The following is a 27,237-nucleotide window of genomic DNA, read 5'->3' as shown; positions in this document are numbered from 1 at the left end:
GAAGCTGATCCAGAGCGCACGGCTCGGGCTGGTGAGCGGGCTGTTAGCTCAGCAGCTAGCATGATGCGTGACAGAAACCACATGTGGACGTCAGCCTACAATAAACATGCTACCAAGCTAATGTATGCTAGCTGTAAGCTAGCTCCACAGCACTGATCTGACTTCATCTTGTTAGCTCTGTTAGCTCTGTGCTCCACATCGCCTCCTGCTGTCAGAAGGTGTCAGTACAGTCTCAAATGTGGATCAATCCGCCTCTGAAAATAGTCCCTGATCCCTCCATCTGTTACAAAATGTATTCATGGTGGATGCACGGTCCTTAGATCTTCATCAGCACATGTTTCCTGGGGACGGACCTGCTAATATGTTTGTCATTAACACTTTAGTGTGTTGGTGTTTGTTCCTGGACACACTGTTATCTATTATGAAGCAGGTTCCAGCAGGTCCGTCCCCTTTGAAGGGTCCCCTGGAAACATCTGAAGCAGCTCCTGTGGGTCTGTCGGACGGAGCGCTCTAACAGCTGCAGGTTTGTGTGACAGAAACATGGAGGAACCCGCTCATGACCCAGAGGAGTGAGGGGTCTATTTCCAGCGGCGGATTGATCCGTGTGTTACAGGGTTACAGCAGGAAGGGAGGAGCCTTTCAGAGGAAGCACACCTTAAACAACAGGAGCGGCTGCAGGAGGAGGAAACCCTCAGCACCACTTCCTGCCCCCCCCCCCTTTCATCTCCCTCCTCCTCCCTCCTCCTCCCCCCTCCTCCCCCTCCCCTCTGCTGTTTATCAGCTTGCCCAGCCGGGCCAACGCCCCGCCGCTCCTCAACCGCTGCTGCTGTGGATACACGCCTCCCTCCTGAGGATCACACAGCCGCTCCACCTGCTCCCTCCTCACCTCCTCCTCCTCCACCTCCTCCACCTCATGTCCCCTTCCTCCTCACCTCCTCCTCCACCTCCCCTTCCTCCTCACCTGCTCCCTCCCTCTCCTCCTCCTCATCCTGAGCTGACCTGAGAGTCAGCAGCAAAAAAACGTCAAATCAAACCAGGCAGCAGTTAGCTTAGCTTAGCCTTAGTGTTAGCTTAGCATAAGGACAGTTTGTGTCCAAAGGGGACAAGCTGCTCCTCACGTCTTCTTTGTCCAGACCAGATGTCCACACACTGTTTGTCTGCAGTTTGTGTCGTTTCCGTCGCTGTGTGTGTCTGTTCTGATGATTTGTTGTTGCTTTGTGTGTTTGTGTGTGTGTGTGTGTTGTTGCTTCACCCCTTCACTTGTTTAACGTCACTCAGACTCTTTTCCACCTTTTTGTTGTTCACCTCACTCTTTATGTCTCTGAAGATCTGTCCTGTTTGTGTGTCTGTTTGCTGTCCTGTTTGTGTGTCTGTTTGTGTGTCTCTTTGCTGTCCTGTGTGTATCTGTCCTGTTTGTGTGTCTCAGAGGTTCCTTTTCTTACAGCTCTGTTTCTTTTCTGTTTTTTTTTGCTCATCTTTTCATGTAGTGTCTGTCGTTGTGTGTCTGTGTGAGTGTAGCAGGAGTCTCGTAGGTTTCAGTTACAGGAAGCTCCATCAGTAACAGCAGTGTGTGTGTGTGTGTGTGTGTGTGTGTGTGTGTGTGTGTGATAAGACATTAAGAGCTCTTAGCTGCCAGAGATCCATCGATGGAGCTGAGCTCAGTGTGTGTGTCCATTAGTGTGACCACACACACACACTTAAACACACTTTAGTGATGGGATGAAGCAGACAGCAGGCCGTCAACACACACACATACACACACACACACGCACACGGCTCCAGCATGGTGTCCAGCATTGTTCCATCCTGGGGTCACTTTAAGTAAACGTCTTTCTCTTTTCTGCACACAGAACATTTCTATATAGTTGATATTTACTCAGACACAGTCTGACTCGTTGTCTGGAGCTTCAGTGGAGCTGATGATCAGATGATCAGTCACACTTCCTGCTTTATCTGCTGATTAACGCACAAACTGAGAAATACAGAGTCTGGATTTAAAGCATCAGATCACTGAACACGGAGCTTTATAACAATAACACAGGTGTGTATTTAGGGTTAATGTTTGACCCGAAGGATCTCGGTGTTTGTATATGATACTAGCCTGGCTAATCGATGATGTTGATTAATGAATGAGCAGGTCAAACATCTGTGTGTTCCTTTAAAATGATCATATCTGCAGGTCGTTCCGTCATTTCCGGCTGTTTGTCATCATAATAACTGATAACTGATAAATAAAGGTACAGAGCAGCCGCTGAGCCGGTCTGTCCTCACGGGCTGCTCCGTGTAATCGATCAGTGATCGATGCTGTCCACAGGAAGGAGCCCGAATATCAGAATAAATAACAACAATCTGCCGCTTCATCCTTCATCATATCCATCGATCATGCTGAGCTGCGACGTCCCGGCCGCGCTCATGTGGCCTTCAGTGTCTGCGCTTCATCCCCGAGGAAGAGGAGGCTAGCGCGCGTGCAGCAGCGACATAAAAACAGGGAGGAAGATGATTCTGGAAAAAAAACAGAAAACGTTCTTACCTGCAGGACGATGAGAGGCCGCTCAGGGCGAAGGCATCCAGGACAGGCTGCTGGGAGGAGGAGGAGGAGGAAGAGGAGGAGGAAGAGGAGGAGGAGGGCGGCTGCTTTTGAAGCTCGGGCTGGATGGAGGCTGCTGTGACCCCCAACAGGAGGAGGAGGAGGAGGAGGAAGCTGGCTTCCTGTTGCTCAGCGGGCTGATCCACTCTGAGCAGCCGCGCGGTGACGCTGCGCACGTCTGCGTCCCGACAGCGGAGCATCATCATCATCATCATCATCGTCAGATTAAACAGGTGACCGTACATGTCAAAGAGAGCACGCGGCCTTTTTTCCATGAGTTCATAAATCACTTTTCTTCATCGGTTTGAATTTAATACCTGCAGCTGATCTCAGCCCGGAAATATTAACAACAACAAACCTTTGGTTAAAGATATGTTTTATGTTAAAATCTGCATTTGAGTTCATATTTAATACATTAAAAATAAAAGTGTCTAGAAACTCCTAAATAATTACAACATATTGTATTTCTGTGATTATTGTGACGTTATGATGTAACACTGGCCCTTTAAAATGACTGACGTCACCTGGTGTCAGAGTTGAGCACAGAGATTGTACAAGGTAAGATGGACCACTCTGTCTTCTCCCGGGAGGCCCGTCAGCTCTCTGAACGTTAGCATCAGTTAGCCACGAAGCTCGTGTGCTCACACGGCTGCGAGTGGGTAGGCATTTTTACTTCCGGTTTGAGAGGCAGCATGCGAGTGGTGCATCATCTCCGTAGACGATCTTTGTGTGGTTGGAAAAATGGCGTCCGATGAGGTTCTGGCTGCGCTGGTAGGACTTTAAGCTCAAACCTGTGTGTGTCTGTGTGTGTCTGTGTGTGTGTCACTCTGCTGACTGGTAGCTGCGCTAACACAGAACCTGACAGGCGTCACAGACACGAACAAACCCGAACAGTAAAGGGTTACCGCGGGAGCTAGCAGACAGCGGTAAGGCTAGCTAGCTAGCTAGCTAGCAGGGAGTAAAACACGTGCCGCCACAGAGGAGCAGATAAACAGTGGGCTGTGACGTGTCGTGGGTTCTTAATGATGTCACGTCAGTAGTTCAACAGCAGCACTGACCTCATGAGGTCAGACCGGCAGGTACACGAACACCACCGAGCCAGTGACGTCAAAGAGTAAACACATCCTCATGGTCATCTGGATGACAGACAGGACGACAGTTATTATGTCATAGGGTCATTCATTTAATTAAATGATACAAATACTCATGTGTCTGAGGGGTCTTGACCTCTGACCTCTGACCTCTGACCTCTGACTGTACAGAAAAGACATCTTTAAACTCTGTCTGTGTGTGTGTGTTTACAGGGTGTGGAGGGAAGCACTGCTGCTGCACACGCTCTGTCCCTGCCTGCAGAGGCGTATGGAAATGATGTAAGTCTTCATCATCGTCTTCATCAGTCGGCCGCCATGTTTTTTTAGAGTGTCTTTATTATGATCCATATTTCTCATGTTTAATCAGTGACTTGTGTACATGTTGTGATAAATGTGTGTGTGTGTTCTTTCAGCCGCAGCTGGAGGTCATGTGGGCGATGAAGGCGTATAACCACGCAGAGGTTTACTTCAATGTGAGTCCTCCTGGTGGTTCTTTTTACTGCCAGCTGCACATCAACTGTTTTATTTCACGTCTACACAAACACGCCGTCATGTCTGCAGTCAGAGAGGTCAGACCTGATGCTCAGGACCATCAGGACCATCAGGCCTGATGGTCCTGATGGTCCTGAGCATCAGGTCTGACGGTCCTGAGCATCAGGCCTGACGGTCCTGAGCATCAGGCCTGATGGTCCTGATGGTCCTGAGCATCAAACCTGATGGTCCTGAGCATCAGGTCTGACGGTCCTGAGCATCAGGCCTGATGGTCCTGATGGTCCTGAGCATCAGGTCTGACCTCTCTGACTGCAGACATGACGGCGTGTTTGTGTAGGACCGTCAGACCTGATGCTCAGGACCATCAGGACCATCAGGCCTGATTATGTCTGTGGTTTGTTGTTAAAGGGTTAAGTGTGTTCAGCCTCTTCAGGCTCTTGTCACATTTAAGACTTGATCTGGTTGTATGATGCGTTCAGTGCCACTGACCTGTGAGGACTGAAGCCTCTTTGGGGTCTCTGCAGCTCATTTCCTCAGTGGACCCGAAGTTCCTGAAGCTGACGAAGCTGGACGACCAGATCTACTCGTCCTTCAGGGAGACGTTCAAAGACCTCAACATCAAGCTGCTGAACGCCGACGAGCTCAAATCTGACGAGGCCAAGGAGGTGAGTGGGTGTCCAACACACACAGAGACACAGAGACACACACACAGAGACACACACACACAGAGACACACACAGACACACACAGAGACAGACACAGACAGACACACACACACAGAGACACACACAGAGACAGAGACACAGAAACACACACACACACACACAGACAGACAGACAGACACACACAGAGACACACACAGAGACACACACACAGACACACACAGAGACAGACACAGACAGACACACACACACAGAGACAGACACACACAGAGACAGACAGACAGACACACACAGAGACACACACACACAGAGACACACACAGACACACACAGAGACAGACACAGACAGACACACACACACAGAGACACAGACACACACAGACAGACACAGAAACACACACAGAGACACACACAGAGACAGAGACACAGAAACACACACACACACACACAGACAGACACACACAGAGACAGACACAGAAACACACACAGAGACACACAGAGACACAGACAGACACACACACAGACACACACAGAGACACACAGACAGACACACAGACACACACAGAGACACACAGAGACACAGACAGACACAGACAGACACACACACAGAGACAGAGACACACACACACAGACAGACACACAGAGACACACAGACAGACACAGACACACACAGAGACACACAGAGACACACAGACACACACACACAGACAGACACACAGAAAGGGTTCATGCATCATGGGAGTTGTAGTTGAAGTCTGTCTTTGACCTGCAGAGGTGGCGGCCGTACTGTAACCAGTTCGAAGGTCTTGTGGAGGACTTTAACTACGGCACGCTGCTGCGCCTGGACTGTGAGAAGGACTACACGGAGGAGAACACCATATTTGGTGAGTTACAATGAAAGAGTTAAACCAAAAACAACCACGGCTGGATGATGAGCGTCTCTCGTCCCTGTTTTCAGCCACCAGGATTCAGTTCTACGCCGTCGAGATCGCTCGTAACAGAGAAGGCTGCAACGAGGCCGTGTTCACATCCAGGAGCTGCAAGAGTTAATGTGAGGCTCCGCCTCCGTGTGCGTACTGTGACGTTTTGTTGTGCCAATCAGAAGTGCTTCTTGTTTTGTTCTGCGTGTGTCTGTAATCAGGAAACAGATTAAAGTCTCTTTGTTCTCTTTACGTTTGGTTCCCACATTTTTTCATCCAATGTTTCTGAGCTCGGCGGAGTCTGAGGCTGATCAATGACGGCGGGGGTTAAAGGTTTTTAAATACATGCTGTAAAAACAGACATATTTCATGTTATCGATAGAAATGGGGAGAGGGTTGGCGGAGGTGGAGGTGTGGAGGAGCACCGTCTCATCATCCTTGTCTGGAGAAGAAGACGAGGAGCTCCTAGTGGAGAGGATGGAGCAGCAGACTGTCACCCCGCTCCCCGCTGGCGCCGCTTTCCCCCATGTCACCTTTGGCGTTGGGTGGAGAGGGGAAGCTGTCTGTCTCCACCAACAGCTACGACCGAATGCCGCGAGAGAACAGCTTTGCTGGTGGCGCCACCGATAGAAATACATTCCTCACGACAGTGAGTTTCCTGGTGACTGGGTCACATGACCTCATCATGTCGTCCTTCTGTGCAGTTTTCACCACCAGAAACCTCCACCCAGCTGGTGCTGGTGACGTGAAAGCATCAGGACTTTAGTCAGATAAGGTTTTGTCTTTTTTTCCTCCCACAATCCTTTGCTTTTCATTACAGTAAGAAAGACACGTCTAAGATCTATGTTCCAGTATTATGTTTCTGTTTCTGCCATATATTGAATATAAAGCTTTAAATAAAATAATAATTTATTGTCTAGTTTCTTGTGTGTTGTTGTTTGTTGACCTGACGGTGGGATCAATGAATGATTTTAATGTTTTATTTTATAGTCCCGGAAGTTGTGCATAATCCACACACATGACGTCATCACGTTGATCACGTGTGTGCCGAGCTGACGCTAATGAGTAATTAGCTGCACCTGGCGGCTCCCGGACAGGAGCTTCCGGTCCAGACGCGGTTCAGTTCGTGACTTTTCTGCAGCGTCTCTGTGCTCAGACGTAAGATTCACGACAGTTGGTGTTTGGCCGTTTGGACCCGGCGCTGTGGTTCGGTCCAAACAAAGTGAAGCTGAAACTCTCATAAAGGTTGGTGCTGCACTTGTTGCTAACTAAGTTAGCCGCTAATGCTAATCCATCGTTGCCAGGTGTGTTAGCTTGTTAGCTAACTTTAACCGTCTGCTGGTTCTGAAGCGTGTTGAACAGGGTGAAGCTCAGAAGGGGTTAATTAATGAAGTCCTTCCACATGTTCCAGTTTCTGAGGTTATAAATTAATGTTTTAAAAGCTGGTTCACTAAAGGAAAAGCCTTTATTTTAATGTAGAAATCCTCGACAGGGTGAAAATGGGCCAAACTGGTCCGGATCACTGCTGCAAGGCTTTAGTCTGTAGAAGTCTTTATTCTGAGGTGCTTTAAAGTTTTCCTCTGTTGGATCGTGTCACACATTGTTTCCTTGTTGAGAGTTGCACATGTTGAAGTTCATGGTTAAAGCTTCTTCTTCTCTCTTCCAGGAGCTGCGCTCTCCTGGTGCACAGGTTTCAATCGCTCAGTTTGCACGGTGGCTGATCTACAAGCAGCAACTCAAACGGTAAGACGGACGTTTTATTTAACTCTTGGTTTTCCTTGGCTGCTGTGCCAACCTTCCTTTTCCACACTCCCTCTCTCCCTCTCCCGGTCCCGTTATTATTTTATTCTTGCGTGAATTAACCAACACCACCAAAAGAAACATGTTTAATCTTGGTGGCAGGGTTAATATGGCCGCCAGCCATGACTGAGGCGATGTGTTGCTCTAAACCAATCAACTTACGATCGCCTGTTTTCACTTTTACGCTGGGCCTGTTGCCTTTTCTGACTCTTTTCTTGCTTTTCCTGCTCAAACACACAAACTTGTTCAGCTGTCTTTGAGAGCACCATGTTGTGTAGTTTAAATTTCTGATGAATGAACTAAACTACCCAGATTGGTTTTCATTGATCGCTGCACATGAAGCACTCACCATCAGCTGTAATCAGTGTTGTTGCAATTCCTCCTCGGGCAGTCTGCCAAAGGTGAGACAAGTTCATGATGCTGTTTGTTTTTGTGGCTGCCGTGTCGGCCGGTGTTGCTCTGCCCAATGTGCTGTCTGTGTTCACACCCAAGTGATTAGCAACTTACATTAAACACTTATATTCAGACGAATTTGACTTCATGAATTTTACCTGACGAATTTTATTGGATGAATTTCACTTGAAGAACTCCCTGTGATTTTATTTCATTTGAAACATTTCTGAACCATTTTGAGTGGCGGGCGGCATGAAGAGAAGAAGGCCAATACAGAAAGGTTCGTAATTGTTTGTTTTTTTTAAACTGAATTTGTAATATTCAGAGTATCTGGTAACTTGTGCATCTTTGTTTCTGAGCTTGTAGCCATGATGTCTGGATGCCACGGGATCTCTGAGGCATATTCTAACTGGTGAGTAAGCTAACGTTGGCTAAGTCACCCATGATGCATGCTCTCCAGATAAACCTAATGGTCGTATGCTCCTCTCCTTGTACTTTCTCAGACTGGGACCAGCACATGTTAAACATGCAGAGACCTGCTCAGGCTGCTGCAGTGACTGATCGGTAGGTTCAATGCTAACAGTGGTTTTAAGCAGTGAATCTCTTCACAGGGCGCTCTGGGCCCGTCTGTACCTTTAAACCTTTTCTGTTTTTTGTCTTTGTTACAGGTGGGCTGGTTCTCTAAACAAAAACATGGATGCTGAAAGAGTCATCTGCCGAGGCGGCTGGTTCATTCAGAGGTTTGTACATCACTTCAGATCAGGAATCATTCAAAGTACAGATGTTGTAAGTGCGTCCCTTTCCTGCAGACACATCAGTCCATGCACTGTATACAGGATGAGCTGCAGTTCAAGGACTGCTGTGATGCCCTGTGTCATGTGTTTGCAGGTTCCTTCTTGGACTCGACCCCGATGGCATCAGATCCGCTGAGGTCCAGAAGAGGGGCCGGCTTCAGAGAATCACTCAGAAAAGCTCCAATGTCACAAGCTGCTGCCTGGCTGCTGGATTTGTATTAAAACCAGTTAATGTAATATGACCGTGGTTTAGATGGTGAAGACCTGTTGTAAAGCCTTTGTAAATGAATGTAATCTAGAGCTTGGTCATTGAAGTGACTGTAGAAAACATCGGGACAGGAGGAAAACAGAATGACTCTAAGATGTTGCTGGTTTATAAAATAAATATGAAAACTGTTCATGTGCCTTTATATTTTCTTATCAGCCTCAAATTAGCCTCAGTCGCTCTCCTAAACTAAAACCTCGTAACTCCACCCACTCATTTCCTCCGCCTTTCGAATAATCGTTCCAATAATTAGATTTTTGGAGCAGAGGAGAGTTTGAGGTCTTGAAGAGCCATTTGGAGATTCTCTGCTTCCATCAGTGTGTCCTGAAGCTCAGAGGCCTCAGACGGTGAGTGTTCTGGGGTTGGGGCTCTCCTACATTAAACCCGTTTGGATCATTGTGGATGAAATGCAGTGTCTTCCTCCTAGGTCGGTCTGAACATGCTTCACAGCTGATCAATACATTTGGAGACATTGCTGTGTGTCTAGACCAGGTATGTGTCTGTTTTACAGAATATGCAGCACAATGTCAACACATCGTGCTGCTGGTGGCACATGTCTGTCTCTTCATGTGTTTTTGTACCATACGTTTCTGATTCTAATACAAATTGGCTGATTTAAGGCTCCAGTATGACCAAACCTGTAAAAGGTGGTGTCCTGAAACAAGGACTAGAGCTCCTCCTCTGTCAGCGTGTTCTATAAATATTCAGGAATAAGTACCAAATATACTTTAACAAAATAACACTAACGATGCCATTAAATCATCACATGGTGTTAGGGCAGTGTGATTGCAGAGGATACTGTAAAAGACATCTGAAACGCACCTTTAAGACGCCCTGAGTTAACAGATGTTGTAGTGCACAGCTGTGTAACATCACTGTAGGTTTAGAGCCGCGGGCTTTATTTGGGGAAAGACGCAGGAATCTAGGAACTACACAAGGAAGTGGAGGTTTTGGGGTGTTGGAGGTTTGAGAAGAACTGCCGGCTTCAGATGGTCCAGGTTTGTATGCACATTAAGGCATAATAAAGTGCATCGACTGCTGTGGGGAGGTTTCATTGCAGGTTGACTGTCACGGAAGAGGCGAGCGAGGATGCTGTGACTGAGGGTGGCGCTGCTGGCATCTGGTGGTGTGTAACGGTGATGCACAAAGGGATCGATGGCTGCATGCGTCTGGTCGCCCTTTTTCCTTTTTTTAACATGTAGATTTTTTTAACACTAAGTTTAGTTCTCCTGTAAAAGCACTGGTGTCTTAGAAAATTAAGGTTTGATATCCTCTGTTAGTTTGTGTTTTTTCTTTCTCTGCTTTGTTTGTATCTCCTGGTCTGTCCTGAAACTCAGAACTAAAATACAAGCTTGTGTTTTTATAAGATAACACCTGAGCTAATGATCCTCTTTCTATTAATAAATCTGCAGATGTGCTGTAGAAGACGTCTGAAATAAACTTGGAAGACTTCAGACTCATAAAATAATTATATCTTGTACTTTAGAGCCACTTGGGTTATTGGTGTTGTGTATAGACAGAACCCAGACACAGGAGGAAGTAACGGAAGGTGAGCTTTATTTAGGGGGAAGGCACAGAAGAAACCCGGCTTTAGATACACAAGAGTTAACAGACCCAAATGGAAAACATTAGGATGAGGAAAGCAATCACACAAGGGAGGGACTACGGGGGGGGAGGAGGAGGAGCCATGTGGCGGTATGAGGAGATCTACCAGCTTCAGGTAAAGGTCTGTATGCACACACAGCATAACGATGCACTGATTGCTGCTGTGCTGTTGTACAGGGACAAAGCTTCTGTTCTCTTCTAAAGGATGCACTGCAGGCTGACCGTCAAGGACGAGGACGCTGTGAGAGGTGACGGCTGCTGGCATCAGATGGTGAGTAACCATGACACACATGAACGTGTCAACAGGTTGCTGAATGGTTGGAAGAGTAAATGATTCAGAAACATTCTCTGGTTTTTAAGGTGTTCAAAGGTACAAGAACTCCATGGGTTCATTGAGTTGAAATCAGGTGTTTTGCATGATTCTGTGTTGGTTTGTTGCAACAAAGGGAAGCATCACAGCAAACATGATGCATTAAAAGGGTGTGTCTGGGAAAAGGTGATGCATGGTTCAAAAAGGTAAGAACCATTTATACGAGGTTTCATCAGAATGGTAAGCTGTCTTGATGGTTCGTTGAGTTGTCATGAAATCAGGTGTTTGCATGTTTCTGTGTTGGGTTGTTGCCTCAGCCAGGGGAAGAATTGTGGTTCAAAGCAAATGAAAGGAGGTGTGTATGAAACATGGGTCCATGCCAACATGTCTGGATTTATCATACAACTAACTGAAGGGGTGTGTGAAGTGTTTACAATGACATGTTGATGAAGATTCTCAGTCATCCAGGTCATCATACGTAGAGAAGATTGAAGCAAGGCGTCTGGACTTGTAGAGTTTTCTAGAAGACGTTTCGCTGCTCATCCAAGCAGCTTCATCAGTTCTAACTGTTTGGTGGGGAAACATGGTTTATATGTGGTTACAGACCTGTGTGGGTGGGTCTGGGTAAAACTTAAAAAACTTAAAAACAATAGCACTAAATGTTTCCATACTTACCTGTGATGTTCTGGCTGACTGGGCCAGGTGTGTCTAACGACATTTAGTGCTATTGTTTTTAAGTTTTTTAAGTTTTACCCAGACCCACCCACATAGGTCTGTAACCACATATAAACCATGTTTCCCCACCAAACAGTTAGAACTGATGAAGCTGCTTGGATGAGTCCAGACGCCTTGCTTCAATCTTCTCTACATGTTTACAATGACATTAATCCAAATGACAGCGTTTCCAGTTTGGTTGGTGGTAGCTTGGCTGTTCTGCACAGAAAGCTTCATGCAAAGGTTGAATGTTACTGGGAGAACTGAACACAGGCAGGATAACCTCAACATCTCCCACAGTGGAGCAGGATGTGGCCCCTTTCAATCAGAGTAACCTATGTCTGAGGAACAGCTGGAGTTTGTAAATGGACCTCTTTGGTCCATGCCACACCACGGTGTCTACCATCCCAGGAAGGACTCGCTGAAAGTACCGCATCTCACTACTTTCCAAGGTACAAAACCTCACCGGTTCTCTGCTTGGACTCCTTCAAGTCACACAGCAGCCTGTGGCCTTTGGACGGTTCACCAGACATTTCCTTTGTTTTGTTGGCCAATGGGAGCCCTCGGCTGAGAGCTTCAGGAGTGCAGAGTGTGCATATGGAGCCATTTCATCCCTAGTTGTGCTGCTCATGTGCTGAAGAAAGCTACAGTGGACAAGGGACGAGCTGTCAAACTGGAAGCTCAGGAGGCCATTCAGATGGTCCATGTGCTGGAGGAAGACGGTCTTCCTCCTGAAAACTGTTCTGCAGTTGGAGTTAACTGCCACCATCTTTGTTGCCAGAGTGGATATAACAGCTACAGCTTCAGTTCTGCAGGCCCTGCAGCAAGGATCAAAACACGGACCTGAGGTCGACCTTCTTGAAGTTGCATGTTTTGTGCTATTACAGCTCAAGCTAACATCTGTGTGAAGTTCAAAGTAAAGATTTGTTTTTGTAAACGGAGTACTGAAATGAATGGGGTAGGTGTTGACCTTTGACCCAAAGGGCCTCAGAGTGAGAGGTCGAAGTGATATATTGGAACAATGGGAAACAAATGGGGGCATAGAATCGTAAAAAAATGCTTGAGTTGACATGTCTGCTACCCGTTATGCTAATTCAAAGGGTCTTGATCTGTCGACTAAATCCAGCGTTGGTATCAGTGTTTATCATCCATACGAGTGTCCAGGACTAGAAGGAGGCTGGTCCAGAAATCATGTGTGAACAAGTTTCTTTTCACAGACGCTGCTGCCAGCGAGGAAGCAGATGAACTCTAACGACGTATAAAAGCCGTTGACCTTGACTGACCACTTGCTTCTAATGGCTCTTTGATGCAGGGTAAAGGTGTCAGTGGTTGTTTGTGTGATTATGATGGATCTTTGCTGGCTCTTGCATTTCTGTCCTCAGGCGCCTGATGCTCCAGGTCGCTGCTCAGAGGGTGGGGCCTGACAACCTTCCTTCTCTCGATGATGGTGTCCTGTGGCTGAGGACCAGAGATCTGACCCGGACGTGAAAACTGACGACTGCTGGCTGGAACAAAAGAATGGTCTGGGGTGTGCGCCGAATGCGGCCCCTGGCTTTATAGGAACTTAAGAGAAAAATCTGACTTTTTGGAGAAACCCTTTTCAGCGATGGGGCGTGCAGGCTGAAGGCTGGTGTCGCCACCTTGAGATCATCGTTGGAACAACGTCTAGGTGTAGATTAGTCATTTCCCCACTTTAACTTTATGATGAAGTGAGCTTCTGTTCAGTTCCTGTAATTGTTGCTTTCTGTGTACTGTAAGTCGGACACTGATCGCTCAGAGGGGCTGTGGGGGAACTTGTTTGGGGTGTTGTGCTGCTACAGATGAATATCCTTCATTTTTTTCCATCTGTTAGTCTTATATATATAATTTAATGTTCGATTTGGCCAATATAATATAATATAATATTTCATGTTTGTGACTATTTTAGTGATATTTTGTGAATATAACTTCATGGCTAAGGGTTAGTTTCTTGCTTTGAGCGGTTTTCAAACACAGTTGCAGATGACCTGTGATAAGAAGTACATGATGATTCACTGACCTTTAACCTCTAGAGAGGATGTTATGATTAATATTGGTGTGTTTTTCAGTAGATTAAGAGAGAAGCACCAAAAGACTGGAGCACCGTCTGTTTTTAAGTGTTAAATTAAATGTGAAACCTTTATTAGTCCCACAATGGGGAAATTGCTTAAGGCACACACCAGTGAGTCCACTGGAGGCTATGCCCAAGGACACACACTGTGTGTGACTAGGACTAGGGAGGAGTTGGGATCGAACCACCAACCTTCTGGTTACTGGACAACCTGCTATACCACTGAGCCACTGCTGCCCACAAAAAGAAGTGCATCTCTGTAATACTTGATGTGTCTGATAAACCTGACGTAACGTTCTCTGTCCTGTGAAGGATTATTTATATATTATTCGTCTATTTGTAGGACAGCAGTGGCTCAGTGGTATAGCAGGGTGTCCAGTAACCAGTAGGTTGGTGGTTCGATCCCAACTCCTCCCTAATCACTGTTGTGTGTCCTTGGACGGACTTTGCCTGCATAGCCTCCAGAGTACTCACTGGTGTGTGGCGCTCTTTGCTGTCCATTGTGGGACTAATAAAGGTTTCAAATTTGTGATTTTTTAAAAAATGCTGTTTTTCAATGGGAGTCTATGGGAGCTTAGTGCCAATATTACTTCACATTTCTCCACAGTCCGGCAGCAGATGTTCATGAAACTCACTGTGCACATGGAGAAGACCTTCAACAATAATCCAGAATAATCCAGTGAAATATCTGCAGCAGCTTTTATTTTATTTAAGGATTATTTATAGTGATTTTTTTAAAAAGCTGTTTTTCAATGGGAGTCTATGGGAGTTTAGTGCCAGGAGATGTTTCGTCCCTCTTACATGGCTACAACACACAAACATGTGTCACGCCCACTCAAATTCTGATCAATCACACAATAGTTGTAGGACACAAAAAGGCCTGTTCAGCTGTTTCACAAGGCATGAGAAGGTTCAGGACATGTCCATTCTGGCTGCAGAGCAGGATGTAAACAGCAAAAAGAGATGAAACACTTTAAATTATTAAATTACATTTTAATTGGATGGGACAGCCAATAGCTACTTTTCTTACTGAGGAGTTTGCAGCAGAGGAGCGTCTCAGGATGGAAGAGCGGCAACAGCAGGTGACGACTGACCTACTGCTGCTCTGTGGGGTTTACAGGGTTAAAAAAACTTCCAACAAACTGAACCGTTCCACCCCGAGCACACACACACGGACATGATCAGCTGATGTGATCATTCCCACTGAGGAGCAAAGAGCCGTCAGAGACGCAGCGCAGTAAAAATCAATGAGGTTTATTTGCAGTCACAATGCTTACACTATATGTAGCAGACATCCAAACAACTCCAACAGCTACTCACTCTATGGACCCAACACATTCACATCAGGACAAACCAAAGAAACATCCGTGAGCGCCGACATGGTTAGAGATGAGCTAGTTGTCACAAACAGTTAGCAGCAACATCGGAGAGGAACACAAGTTGCTAACAGACCCCACGCCGCCTCTTTGTACACCTCCACCTCCTCCACCTTCACATCAACACTACACTGATTCCTTCAGAGGAGCGCCGCCCAGCTGCTCCGTCACAGCACCATCACACACCACTCTGCACACACAAACACACAACAACACACACACACACCAAAAAGGACTCGCTGCAGGACCTAAAAGGGGGGCGGTCCTAGAACCTGGTCCCAGGAATCCAGAGTGTAAACAAAATGGTGGAAACTGCACGCGGCCTACCAGAGGGGAAAACGTAGCCGTGACCATGTTGCTTACACGTCAACAAGCAGCAGGCGTGTGTGCGCGCGCGACACCTGGAGGACGCCGCCGCCTGCTCGGAGGAGAGGGCGGGGCGCGTTAAAGGGACAGTCTGCGATTTCCCACCTCGTCAGTGTGTCCCAAAGGGTTAAATGGTGATGAAAGGGTTAAAGCCTCCGCTCCGTTTGTTTAAATGTGTTTCGAATAAAAAGAATCATCTGAATCCTGCACTTTAAAGTCGTGGAGTTAACCCGTTAGTGACTGAACTTTCACTGAAGGATGGTGAAGCAACAAAAACGCGTCACATCTCAGGCGGCGTCTGAACTGTGTGTGTGTGTGTGTGTGTGTTAGTGTTTATTCTGTGACAGCTGGTGATGAACCACGACCCAACGGACCTTCAACATAATAAATAACAGAACAGAACCGACGCTCCAGCTCAGCTCAGAACTCGTTTACAATCGTAACGATTAACGACGACATTCCAGAATCATTTTAGATTTTCTTTTATAACTTTGAGTTTTCCTCGTAAAAATTAGAATTTATTCCAACAGTGAAATTCGTTTCTCTGATCGTTTTATTCTTGTAAATATTTGTCACTCTTCATTCATGCAGACTTGTGATCATGTTTCCCTTTAAACGTTGGTCGTGTGTTCTGAGTGTCTCTGTCAGACGGACACACGACGAGGTGAGATTTCGCCGCCGTCCCTTTAAGCGGCGCCGTCCTGCAGGGACTATTTACATCACTTGAAGCAGACAGAAAATGTACAACATGGCCGCTCTCCCTTTCCTTAGTGTGTGCACCTCTGCTTCCTGTTCACGGTGCTGCCCCCCTGTGACCCCCCCCACTCAGACAGACGGCTGCACTAACTCACTACACTGTAAAAAGCTCAATCACACGTTTTTTTTGTTGTTTTTGTCTCGACTTCTTTGTGTTTTAAATTCGATCATTATAAACATTGTTCAAAATGTTACGAAAAAAAATGTACACTTGGTTTCTGTGTGTTTCTATACAAGGCAGGCAGAAGCGGATTACTACGTTACCGGCGTTCGTCCCCCCCCCCCCTCGCCTCTCTGTACAGACACAGCACGCCTCCTTCCTGGCGGTGATTTCGAGTGCGTACACATGCTCCTCCGTCAGTCAGGCCCACGCAGACTGGCTTTAAAATAGATCTGTATATATTTATATATGCTTATATCAAAAAGGAGGAGGGAGCTGAATCGACGTGGTGCTGGAGGGGAGGGGGCACGACCCCCGGGCATCCGGGCCCGGGGGGGGAGGCAGGGGGGTGTAGGGGGAGGATGCAGAGAGGGGGGGCTGTGAGGGATGGAGGGAGGGGTGAGGGGCGGGGTGAGGGGCGGGGTGAGCTCCGTCTGCGGCCGGGTGAGACTCTGCCCAGTGGAATGTCAGCTCATCATGTCGTTGCTGTTGACGCCGTACGTGGAGTTCTTCATGCTGTCGTTGACTTCCCGCCTGAACACCGACAAGTTCTGAGTGAACCTGCAAGACACACACAGACACACACAGACACACACAGACACAGACACACACAAAGACACACAGAGAGAGACACACACAGAGACACACAGACACACACACAGAGACACACACAGACAGACACAGAGACACACACAGAGATACACACACAGATACACACACACACACACACACACAGAGACAGACACACACACACACAGACACACACCAAAGAGAGCAGAGAAAACATTTTTTAATTTAATTAAAAATTAAAGTTTGTAAATGTTCTAAATAAAATTCTGAGCATATGAACATCAACAGCTGTGTGTTTTCTCTTGAAGTTGTGGACTTTGGCCACATGCTTGTTGTGTACTTCCTGTTGACACACACGTACCTGTCCCGGTTCTTCGTTAGTAGATTTCTCTCTATTCCCTCCATCAAGTTCTCGAAACATAAGTGCATGGCTTGTTGCTTCTCTGGAGGCTGACTGTTGACGATGCTGTTCCTCAGGTCAGCGAAATACTGCAGGACACCGAACACACGTGTTAACACACTCGCACACACACACACACACACACACACACACGTGATGATGAGTGTGTCGGTGCAGATCACCTTCTCGTTGAGCAGGATGAGGCCTAACAGAGGCCGTGACATCGACCACTGGTTCCTACAGTCCTCAAAGATGATGATGTTCAGCACGGTGGACAGCATCTGCACAGAGACAGCAGGTTAACCCTCTGTGTGTGTGTGTGTGTGTGTGTGTGCGCAGTGTGTGTGCGGTCAGACCTGCTGGATCATTTCCGGGTGCTGCTGCATGATGTGCAGGAAGCGGTCGTCTGTGGCCATGGGGGTCGGGCGCTTCTTGGTGGAGCGCGACAGCTGCTTGAACAGGTAGGTCACTATGTGATCCAGACTGGAGCAGCATCCGGTGCACACCATCGTATCTGAAACACACACACACACACACACAGATGTAGGAAACACACACACTCCTCAGGGACAAAGCTGACCGCCGCTGCGCGTCGTACCGAGCGCCGTGAGCCCCTCTGATATGGAGGACAGGATGTACATGACGACATGCGGCTCCAGGCTGGCGATGAAGTTCATGTGGTCCTGAGTCAGCACCTCCAGCAGAGAGTAGAAGGACTGGCTGAGCTTCGGATAGTCCTGCAGGGACCAGATTCAGCAGGGTCAGACACACAGCGGAGACTATTGATCCAGCAGAACTGACTGAGTGGGATGAAGAGGTTTGACGAAACATGTGACGCTCATTCATACACGAGGCATTCAAAGACCACCGGACACAATCCTCATGTTGTAACAGGGTTTGGTGTCAGACACACTTCAGTGAGTGACCATCACAGAAAAGGAACAGGATCAGGGTTTGATCCAGTCTGAGAGTCGTCACCAGAAGGTCGGCTGCTGGATGTGAGCGGACATGATTCAGAGTGTGAGTGAGTGAGTGTCTGTGTGTGTGAGTGTGTGTGTGTGTGTGTGTGTGTGTGTGTGTGTGAGAGTGTGTGTGTGTGTGTGTGTGTGTGAGTGTGTGTGTGTGTGTGAGTGTGTGTGTGTGTGAGAGTGTGTGTGTGAGCGTGTGTGTGTGAGAGAGTGTGTGTGTGAGCGTGTGTGTGAGTGTGTGTGTGAGAGTGTGTGTGAGAGAGTGTGTGTGAGTGTGTGTGTGTGAGAGTGTGTGTGAGAGAGTGTGTGTGAGTGTGTGTGTGAGCGTGTGTGTGAGAGAGTGTGTGTGTGTGTGCGTGAGTGTGTGAGAGAGAGTGTGCGTGTGTGAGAGTGTGTGTGAGTGTGTGTCTGTGTGTGTGAGTGTCTGTGTGTGTGAGTGTGTGTGTGTGTGTGTATACGCACTAGCAGGTCACTGTGTGGGATGGACAGCAGTAGCTTGATGAAGGTCTGCAGGGCGTTGTCCAGAGCGTCGTCACCGTAGAGACGGAAGACGCCGAAGTTGACGTAGTTCCCGCTGAGCACGGCCTTCAGCATGGCGAAGCACACGCTGACGCCCTTCAGCTTCACCCCGTACACCTGGTCCTTCGGGACCTCGCCCAGCGTCAGGATGCGGTTCCCTGAACAAACAGGACAGAGTGCGGTTAGTTCAGAGGACGGACGGCGCGCTCCGGGACGTTTGCATGGCGACCCGGTCCAAGTACCGTATGTTGTGATCATCTTGCTGGTTTCTCTGAACAGCAGGATGCCGTTAGGCGACGACACGTCGAACTGAAGCCTCTGAGATCTGCAACGAGAACAACAGCACACATAGAACCTGTAGATCTACAGAGGAGACCTGACGTCTGCAGAGACCGTCCAATCAGAGAGCATCAGCGCTGACCTGTTGTGAACCAGCTCCGCCATGAGTTTGAGGACAGGCGTGGTGCATGCTGGGTCGTGGTACCAGAGCTCGATGGCCCGCTGCAGGATGGGCATGTAAGCTGGATATCTGCAGAGCAGGTTAAGGACAGCTGTCCATCATGTGATGGTACACGAAATGAAGCACGTGTGAGGTCAGCCCTGATTGGCTGGAAGGATACATCCAGTCGAACAGCATCATGAAGCTCGTCTTAGCGTTGAAGGCGAAGGCGATGCCCCGCAGGTCTCGGACCAAACCCACCAGAGTCCTCTGCAGGAAGCGACAGAGGAGGGAGAGTGAGCACGGAGCAGTGTGTGTCTGTGTGTGTCTGTGTATGTCTGTGTGTGTCTGTGTGTGTCTGTGTATGTCTGTGTGTGTCTGTGTGCGTCTGTGTTTGAATATATGTGTGTGTGTGTGTGTGTCTCTGTGTGTGACAGTGTGTGTATGTGTGTGTGTGAACATATATGTGTGTGTCTCTGTGTGTGACAGTGTGTGTGTGTCTGTGAATATATGTGTGTCTGTGTGTGTGTGTGACAGTGGGTATGTGTGTATGAACATATGTGTGTCTGTGTGTGTGAATATATGGTTGTCTGTGTCTGTGTGTGTCTGTGCGAATATATGTGTGTCTGTGTGTGTGTGTGACAGTGTGTATGAATATATGTGTGTCTGTGCATGTGTGTGTGTCTGTGCCTGTGTGAATATATGTGTGTGTGTTTGTGCGTGTGTGTGTCTGTGCCTGTGTGAATATATGTGTGTGTCTGTGCCTGTGTGAATATATGTGTGTGTGTCTGTGTGTGTGCTGCCACCTTGGCCTCCTGCTCGTTGAAGGTGTTTGTACTCAGCATCTGAGCCACGGCCTCGAAAGCCGCCGTCAAAGGCAGCATGAACTGCTCGAACTGGTCCTCGTCCTCGCCTGCACACAGGACGCACATTAGTTACAGCCGCACACACCGCGTGGTCACACAAAGCGCCGGCAGCAGGTGTGCGTTTACCTAAATCGACCATCAGGAGGCGCCCCAGCGCCGTGTAGAAGGTGGTCCGACACCTCATGTCGCTCAGGTTGGACTGGTTGTTCACTCCCAGGAAGGAGAAGTGCTCGCTCTGCCGGACAGGAAGGAAGGGTCACCTCACACACACACACACAGACACACACTCTGTTCATGTCGGTGTGTAGAACACTCACTGTGTGGTTATTCAGCATGAACTGCACAGCGCTGAGCTTCACCAGCTTCCTCACGCTGCTGTATGTGCAGACAGGAAGTCAAGGAGAACACACACAGGGCTGGACTGCTAAGCACATGTTGGAGTCACTGAGGCGCCATCTTTGCTGTGTACAGTTACCATGGTTACCGTGATGCAGCATGCCATGTCTCACACACACACACACACACACACAGGTTAAGGATATCCTAAGGAGAGGTCATTCAGGAGCTGGAGTGTCTTGGAGGTGATTGGCTCACACTGACCCCAGTACTTCAAGTTTGTGATGCTGAAAAGAAGAACAGATCATCCATGACACAAGGGGGCGCTCACGATCCTCAGAGGTGGTTTATGACTGACTAATATCACAGTTCTCTGATACGTGGAAGCAGCTGAGCTGTTGTACTGTCTCAGTTACAAAGTTACAAAGTAAATTTCTATTTTAAAGCACAAAAACAAATAATTTCAGTTTTAGTTAAAATAAAAAAACATAAATATTGTTGAAATTTGGTAAAAACTTGTTGCCAGTGAACTCACATTTTTCCAATAAAGACACTGAGTACCATGGTTTCATCGTTCAGCCCCAGGACTTCTGACAGTCGTCGATAAAGCTGAAAGACAAGAGACATTCACAGGAAACAGGACATCACATGATCACGTCTGCTCTGTGGGTCACTGAGGTCATCATCTGTCCATCATGTCTGTTCAGGAAACCTTCGAACGGTCCCTGAGTGTGCGCTCAGCTGACGGGCAGGAGAGCAGCCAGTGACCCACAGGGAGCAGCTATCAGCAGGGAGGAGGCGGTGAGGGAGGTGACAACATTCAGCCCTCTGAACCACAAACCAGGAAAACCAACAGGCCTTCTACTTTCCAATGGACCCTGAATGCATCATGTGTGACATCAAATCTGGTCTGAAGATGTCACCACATCTGAATCATAGTTTTTAACCACTTCACATAAGAATGAGGAGCCAGGATCCTCTGGTACTGACGGGTCACTACACACCACATCCTGGACTTAAACACTGTCACAGGGGGGGGGGGGGGGGGCTAACACCGACACAGCTGCTGCGTTGCGCCACTTATCTGGGACGTTCACATTTTGCAGTTTCTGCCCCGAACAAAGAGAACACACGTCAGTCAGCATTAGGGGGCGCCACGTTTACCGGCAGTCAGCACCATCAGGACAAAAGCCCCGCTCATCCCCAACAAACCCCGATGGCCGACAGGGTCACTGAGGGGGGGGCAGCCAGGCAGGGGTTAAACGGCGGTGAAGGCAGCGCTCACCTTTGAGGATTTCTGCACCTGGTCGCCGATGTAGATCTTTCTGAACTGCTCGAAGAAGCTGAGCATGGCCAGCTCCAGCCTCTCATTCCCAGCCTGAGCCAGCCGAGAGTCCGTCAGGTTCATCAGCTGGAGCACCCTGAGGGACGGACACACAGAGGACACACAGAGGACACACAGAGGACACACAGAGGACACACAGACGGCCACACAGAGGACACACAGACGGACACACAGAGGACACACAGAGGACACACAGAGGACACACAGAGGACACACAGAGGACACACAGACGGACACACAGACGGACACACAGAGGACAGGGCGTCAACCACAGCACGCCGCTGGAGTTTGAACTCATACACACACACCCTGTGACCCTAGGTTACTGTGGACGTGGGGAAACACAGTCAGGGGGACTCTCTGATGGACCCTGTCCTGCAGGTCCTCCTGACCACCAGCCTGCCTCTAGGGAAGCTCAAAACACAGACTGAGTCCTTCTTACCGACAGACCAACTCTCCATCCATGGCGTCCTGCTCGTCTGTGCTGGCGAACGACACGCGTCCCCCGATCACTGCTCCGATGATATAAACCAGCCATGTCAGCCGACCTGCACACAGGAGACCCGTTAGAGACGGTCTGCAGATTACCGACTGAGAGGCCAGCGGAGCGTACCCTCCTGCACCGCGATGTCCGCGGCACTCGAGTTGGTGGACTGCAGCAGCTCCTGGTAGCTCTGTGCGGCCTGGTCGAACAGCTGGACCAGCAGAGCGCACGTCTTCTCGTACTCACACCTGCCGATGGTGGACAACTGGTCTAACTGCTGCTGGACGAGGCCGGCGTCGTCCAGAGGGTCCTCTAACCCGTCTCTGTGGACACATTCAGGTTAACGAGGACATTCCGTTTCCAAACCACAGCGGCGCGCAGGCGGCGCAGGCCTCACCTGAGGATGACGTGGACCGACTCCAGCCGGGATGTGATGTAGGCCTTGGTGACCTCCGGGGTGTAGGTCTCCAGCAGGTGGGGCTCCGTGGCTTTGACGTAGGGGACAGACGCTGCCAGGCGCTGCCACAGACTCAGCAGGTAGTGGACACTGTTAGGGGCGAACTCCCAGTGCTGCAGCACAAGAGGACAGAAACCACACGAGGAAGACAACAGTGAGGCTACACACAGGCAATACACACACACACACACAGGCAGAACACACAGACACACACAGGCAGAACACACACAGACACACACAGGCAGAACACACACAGACACACACAGGCAGAACACACACACACACACAGGCAGAACACACACAGACACACAGACACAGAGACACAGACACACACAGACACACACAGGCAGAACACACAGAGACACACAGACACACAGGCAGAACACACACAGACACACACAGGCAGAACACACACAGACACACACAGGCAGAACACACACACAGACACACACAGGCAGAACACACACACACAGACACACACAGGCAGATAGACACACACACAGACACACACACAGACACAGACACAGAGACACACACAGACACACACAGAGACACAGACACACACAGGCAGAACACACACACACACACACACACAGACACACACACACACAGGCAGAACACAGACACACACACAGACACACAGGCAGAACACACACACACACACAGGCAGAACACACACAGACACACACAGGCAGACAGACACACACACAGACACACACACAGACACAGACACAGAGACACAGACACACAGACACACACACAGACACAGACACAGAGACACAGACACAGACACACACAGACACACACAGAGACACAGACACACACAGGCAGAACACACACACACACACACACAGACACACACAGACACATACAGACACACACACACACAGACACACACAGACACATACAGACACACACACACAGACACACACAGACACACACACACAGACACACACACACAGACACACACACACGGTCCTCTCACAGCCTCCACTCTACAGCTACGTTGCAGTGAAGACAGAGGGCTCCCTCCATGTGAACTCACCTGCAGACTGGTGACAGTGAAGTTGGCGATGAGTCGAATCACCTCGGGGTAGTTTTCCACTTTGACCAGCTCGCCCAGCTGGTAGTTACTCTTCAGCCTCGCCAGCAGGCGGCAGAACTCGTGGTAGTTATTTGGATCCGGCAAACACTGAAGAACAAGAAGAGTGTCTGACCACAGCAGGAAGAGGAAGGGGTGTGTGTGTGTGTGTGTGTGTGTGTGTGTGTGTGTGTGTGTGTGTGTGTGTGTGTTACCTGTGGATTCGCTAATATCCTCTTCACTCCGTCCACCAAATGTGAAAGAAACTTGGCTCGCTCTGCGTTGTTGAAGAGAGACCTCCGCACAGAGGCGATCTGAACTAGACAGGACAACACCTGCAAACACACACACACACACAGGTCAGACTCACACAGTGTGTGTCACACAGGTTACTGTGTGTGTGTCAGGATTTCTGTCACTTACCAACGGGGAGAGGGACGGAGGGATGGAATGATACAAATTGAAAAACAGCTGCAGGGTGGAGGAATCAAGAAACGCTGCAGGAGAGAGAGGAGACAGTGACACTGCTGCACCGGGTTTGTATCAAAGACATAACACAGACACACACACAGACACACAGACACACACAGGTCCAGCCTCTCCGGTTACACCGCTGCTCTCTCAGGGCTGAAATGACTTCAGAGCTGAAGGACAGACTGATCTCACTAATTCTGTCCTAGTCAGCGCGCTCAGGCCAAACAGGAGAAAGCACACGTGTCACTCATCTGATCATTCTCACTGAGTATCAGCTAAAGCATGCTAGCAGAGTTAGCCTGTGTGGTTTAAAGACAGCGTGCAGCTACCTGATCTCCATGACGTGGGGATCTGTACGGTGCAGAGGTCGTCCGACGACTCGTCTGTGGAAGTTCCTATAAAGTCAAAGTTGAGGCAATTGTAGCTGAGCTTGAGGAGCTGCATCAGCAGGCCATGCTGGGACTCATCGTTCAGGTTCAGGTTCTTCCCCGAAGCCTGAAAACACACACATGACAGTGACACACAGACACACAACATCCCCGCAGTGTCTGACAGCCTGTTACAAAGCAGCTGCTCACAGATGTTCCTCTTGTTAATGTTGCTCCATCTGTGTCATTAACTGACATTATCCACTGCTGAGGGTCGACGACAACGACAACGACAACGACAACGACAACGACAACGACAACGACAACGACAACGACAACGACAACGACTCCCTACAATGAAACCCTTAACATGGACGCAGAGTGGATTTAAGTCAAAAGTGGAGGCGGGTCAGACACAGAGCTGCTCAGGATCTCTGTGCTGGTGTGAGGTGGGATGAACCGCAGCTTCATCCTAACGACGGACACACACAGACGGACTTTCAGACTCTTGTCCTCTTTATCGACACCTTGGAAACACACCTGTTTGAGGAGGTTGCAGGAAAGAGTGAAGATGTCGAAGAGGGAGGAGTCTCTGAAGGATGAGGCGATCTTCCTGTGTTTGGTCAGCGGATGCGTCGTGTCCGCCTGAGGAGCAGAAACAGACGTCAGCGCGTGTCGGAGGGCGACTCGTTCAAAAACACACGGCGACCTGGCGGAGGCGACTCACCTGATTGATCTCATTTGTCAGCTGGGACAGAATTGTGACCCCGATGATGCAGTGTTCCACGCTGTCCTGTAAACACACAACAGCAGGGCTCAGACACACACACACTGTGTGTCATTCCTAGAAAGTGGTTTGACTAATCCAGGCACAAAACACCACTGATCACAAGAAGAATCAAGACGTTCCACTCTCTGAGGGTCCTTGAATGCATCATAATAACAATACATCCTATTTCATGGTGCCTTTGTGGGCACCTGCAGCTTTCTACAGCTGATACAAAGACACAACACGACTCTGACCACTCACCTGGAGGAAGCGCGTCACATCAGCGATGACGTTTCTGAAGACGTAGTCATCTTTCTGACAGTCGAACCAGCCCAGTTTGGTGATCCTGGCGTACAGCTGGATCAGAGCCTGCGTCACAAACGCTGCCAGCTTCGGCCGCGTGGCCAGATAGTTCAGCACATAGTTCCCTGTAAGTTAAGATTAAACAGATCATGCCAGAGATCTACAGCTCATGACATTAAAAAAAAGAATCATGTCAGACACTCACGGATGTCGATGCGTTGCTCGAGCGGTAGAGGGTTGCTGGTCCGAGACACAAGCTTAGATAAACAGGTGGCTGCAAGCAGCTGAGAATATGACGACTGCAACAAGATCAAAATGTTGTGTTAGAGAAATCTCATAACCGTAGGATAAAGAAGTGAGAGGAGGTTTCTGGTGTGTGTCCTGTAAATGTGTGAGTCTTTCTTTGATGTTTCCAGACTTTATATAAACAACATAACACTGAGGATCCATCCGTTCGGCCTCAGAGACCCGGGACCAGCGGCGGTACTCACACTGCCTCTCTCCAGCAGCAGCTGACATTTGCTGAGGCAGTCGGGGCTGTTGGTGAACTCTACCAGAGCTTTCTCTGCCTGGTGTCGGACGGCGGTGTCGGTAGTCTCGTACAGCTGCTTACACAGGATCTCCAGCTGGGCAAGGCCCTGCACGGACAGAGCAGGAGGAGGCTCATTAGACACACACAGGGAGCGGGATGTTTTATTGATGTGAACAGATCTGTGTGTCTCACAGGGAGGTCCTCTGACCCCTCTGAGACGACAGCTCTCTACTGTACATGTAATGATATCAGGCTCCACTCATGTGGCAGCCAGCGAAGTGCTGCGTCACACATAACTCCAACATGGTGGAGCGGTCAGTTCAGAGAACAGGTGGAGGTCTGAGTGTGAGGGTGGGGGTGACGCTGCTTCACTGACACCTGCGTGTGGTGCCGAGTGTGTTACAGCGAGGAGAGGGATGGCCGCGTGTTGCATCATCATGTGTTCACTGTGAGAACTCTGCAGGCCTCAGATAAGAGCATCTGCTGCTCCAGACACACACACAGACACACACACACACACAGACACACACTGAACAAAACTTTCTGATGGTCCTCGAACGCATCATATGTCGTGTCTAAAAATCTTAGCTAAAATATTTCACCTTACTCCAGAAATAAAGAGTTCACTCCAACAAGACTCAAGACTTTGCTTTGTGTGGGGGTTGTTGAACTGTTTGTGTTCATTGATACACACCTGTTACTCCTTCGACATTGAATGCATCATGAATGAAAAATCCAACATTAAAAATCTCCTCCAAAAATAAAGCGTTCACTCCAACAGACTCAGTACAAACTAAAGGTCCTGTCCTCCTCAGCAGCCAGCAGGACGCCATGATGGAGTCACATGACCAACACTCAGAGAGTTATCTTCCAAAAACATACATTTCTCTGACCAAACAATAACTGCAGTAACGCAGGAAATAATCGTGAGACTAATTCAGCTGAAT

At 48.7% G+C, this 27,237-nt stretch overlaps 3 protein-coding genes across 5 annotated transcripts in view; 1 reads left to right on the top strand and 2 right to left on the bottom strand.

Annotated features, from left to right (window-relative positions):
- dmtn (dematin actin binding protein) overlaps positions 1–2,697 on the bottom strand; it is a 7,709-nt gene extending 5,012 nt beyond the window's left edge. For both annotated transcript variants that reach the window (XR_003671472.1, XM_028418117.1), the window contains exon 1: positions 2,531–2,697. The gene's annotated coding sequence lies outside the window, so the exon portion shown is untranslated. The remainder of the gene's footprint in view (positions 1–2,530) is intronic.
- The window catches only part of xpo7 (exportin 7), a 30,574-nt gene that overhangs the window by 327 nt on the left and 3,010 nt on the right, over positions 1–27,237 (bottom strand). The window contains exons 2-28 of one of the 2 annotated variants that reach the window (XR_003671471.1): positions 26,250–26,396; positions 25,964–26,057; positions 25,717–25,883; positions 25,414–25,479; positions 25,227–25,331; positions 24,648–24,813; positions 24,268–24,341; positions 24,060–24,179; positions 23,809–23,955; positions 22,704–22,876; positions 22,436–22,629; positions 22,265–22,370; positions 21,763–21,898; positions 21,013–21,086; positions 20,684–20,764; positions 20,459–20,522; positions 20,268–20,376; positions 20,082–20,188; positions 19,457–19,545; positions 19,258–19,365; positions 19,079–19,161; positions 18,780–18,994; positions 17,948–18,086; positions 17,706–17,863; positions 17,532–17,630; positions 17,311–17,438; positions 15,312–16,940 (exon numbers count right to left, since the gene is read on the bottom strand). Coding sequence is in view for 1 of the 2 variants with exons in the window: in XM_028418112.1 (XP_028273913.1) it covers positions 16,847–16,940; positions 17,311–17,438; positions 17,532–17,630; positions 17,706–17,863; positions 17,948–18,086; positions 18,780–18,994; positions 19,079–19,161; positions 19,258–19,365; positions 19,457–19,545; positions 20,082–20,188; positions 20,268–20,376; positions 20,459–20,522; positions 20,684–20,764; positions 21,013–21,086; positions 21,763–21,898; positions 22,265–22,370; positions 22,436–22,629; positions 22,704–22,876; positions 23,809–23,955; positions 24,060–24,179; positions 24,268–24,341; positions 24,648–24,813; positions 25,227–25,331; positions 25,414–25,479; positions 25,717–25,883; positions 25,964–26,057; positions 26,250–26,396 (3,243 nt within the window). In the remaining variant the exon portion in view is untranslated. Of the gene's footprint in view, positions 1–14,959; positions 16,941–17,310; positions 17,439–17,531; positions 17,631–17,705; positions 17,864–17,947; positions 18,087–18,779; positions 18,995–19,078; positions 19,162–19,257; positions 19,366–19,456; positions 19,546–20,081; positions 20,189–20,267; positions 20,377–20,458; positions 20,523–20,683; positions 20,765–21,012; positions 21,087–21,762; positions 21,899–22,264; positions 22,371–22,435; positions 22,630–22,703; positions 22,877–23,808; positions 23,956–24,059; positions 24,180–24,267; positions 24,342–24,647; positions 24,814–25,226; positions 25,332–25,413; positions 25,480–25,716; positions 25,884–25,963; positions 26,058–26,249; positions 26,397–27,237 lie in introns of those variants that run through there. The other variant, XM_028418112.1, reaches the window with a different exon arrangement.
- Positions 3,239–6,003, top strand: pbdc1 (polysaccharide biosynthesis domain containing 1). The gene is made up of 6 exons (XM_028418118.1): positions 3,239–3,358; positions 3,892–3,957; positions 4,092–4,151; positions 4,695–4,835; positions 5,604–5,715; positions 5,790–6,003. The coding sequence occupies exons 1-6, from the start codon at positions 3,329–3,331 to the stop codon at positions 5,879–5,881; spliced, it is 501 nt and encodes a 166-aa protein (XP_028273919.1). The 5' UTR covers positions 3,239–3,328; the 3' UTR covers positions 5,882–6,003.

Source organism: Parambassis ranga, chromosome 12 (genome assembly GCF_900634625.1).
Source record: "Parambassis ranga chromosome 12, fParRan2.1, whole genome shotgun sequence".
Classification (NCBI taxonomy): Eukaryota; Metazoa; Chordata; class Actinopteri; family Ambassidae; genus Parambassis; species Parambassis ranga.
Note: the sequence above shows the minus strand (reverse complement) of the source record. Positions and strands in the feature narration are given on the sequence as shown.

Coding starts and splice junctions, on each gene's coding strand:
- pbdc1 (XM_028418118.1), top strand. CDS start 3,329: ATGGCGTCCGATGAGGTTCTGGCTGCGCTG. Junction 3,359..3,891: donor ATGAGGTTCTGGCTGCGCTG/GTAGGACTTTAA, acceptor GTGTGTTTACAG/GGTGTGGAGGGAAGCACTGC. Junction 5,716..5,789: donor GGAGGAGAACACCATATTTG/GTGAGTTACAAT, acceptor CCCTGTTTTCAG/CCACCAGGATTCAGTTCTAC.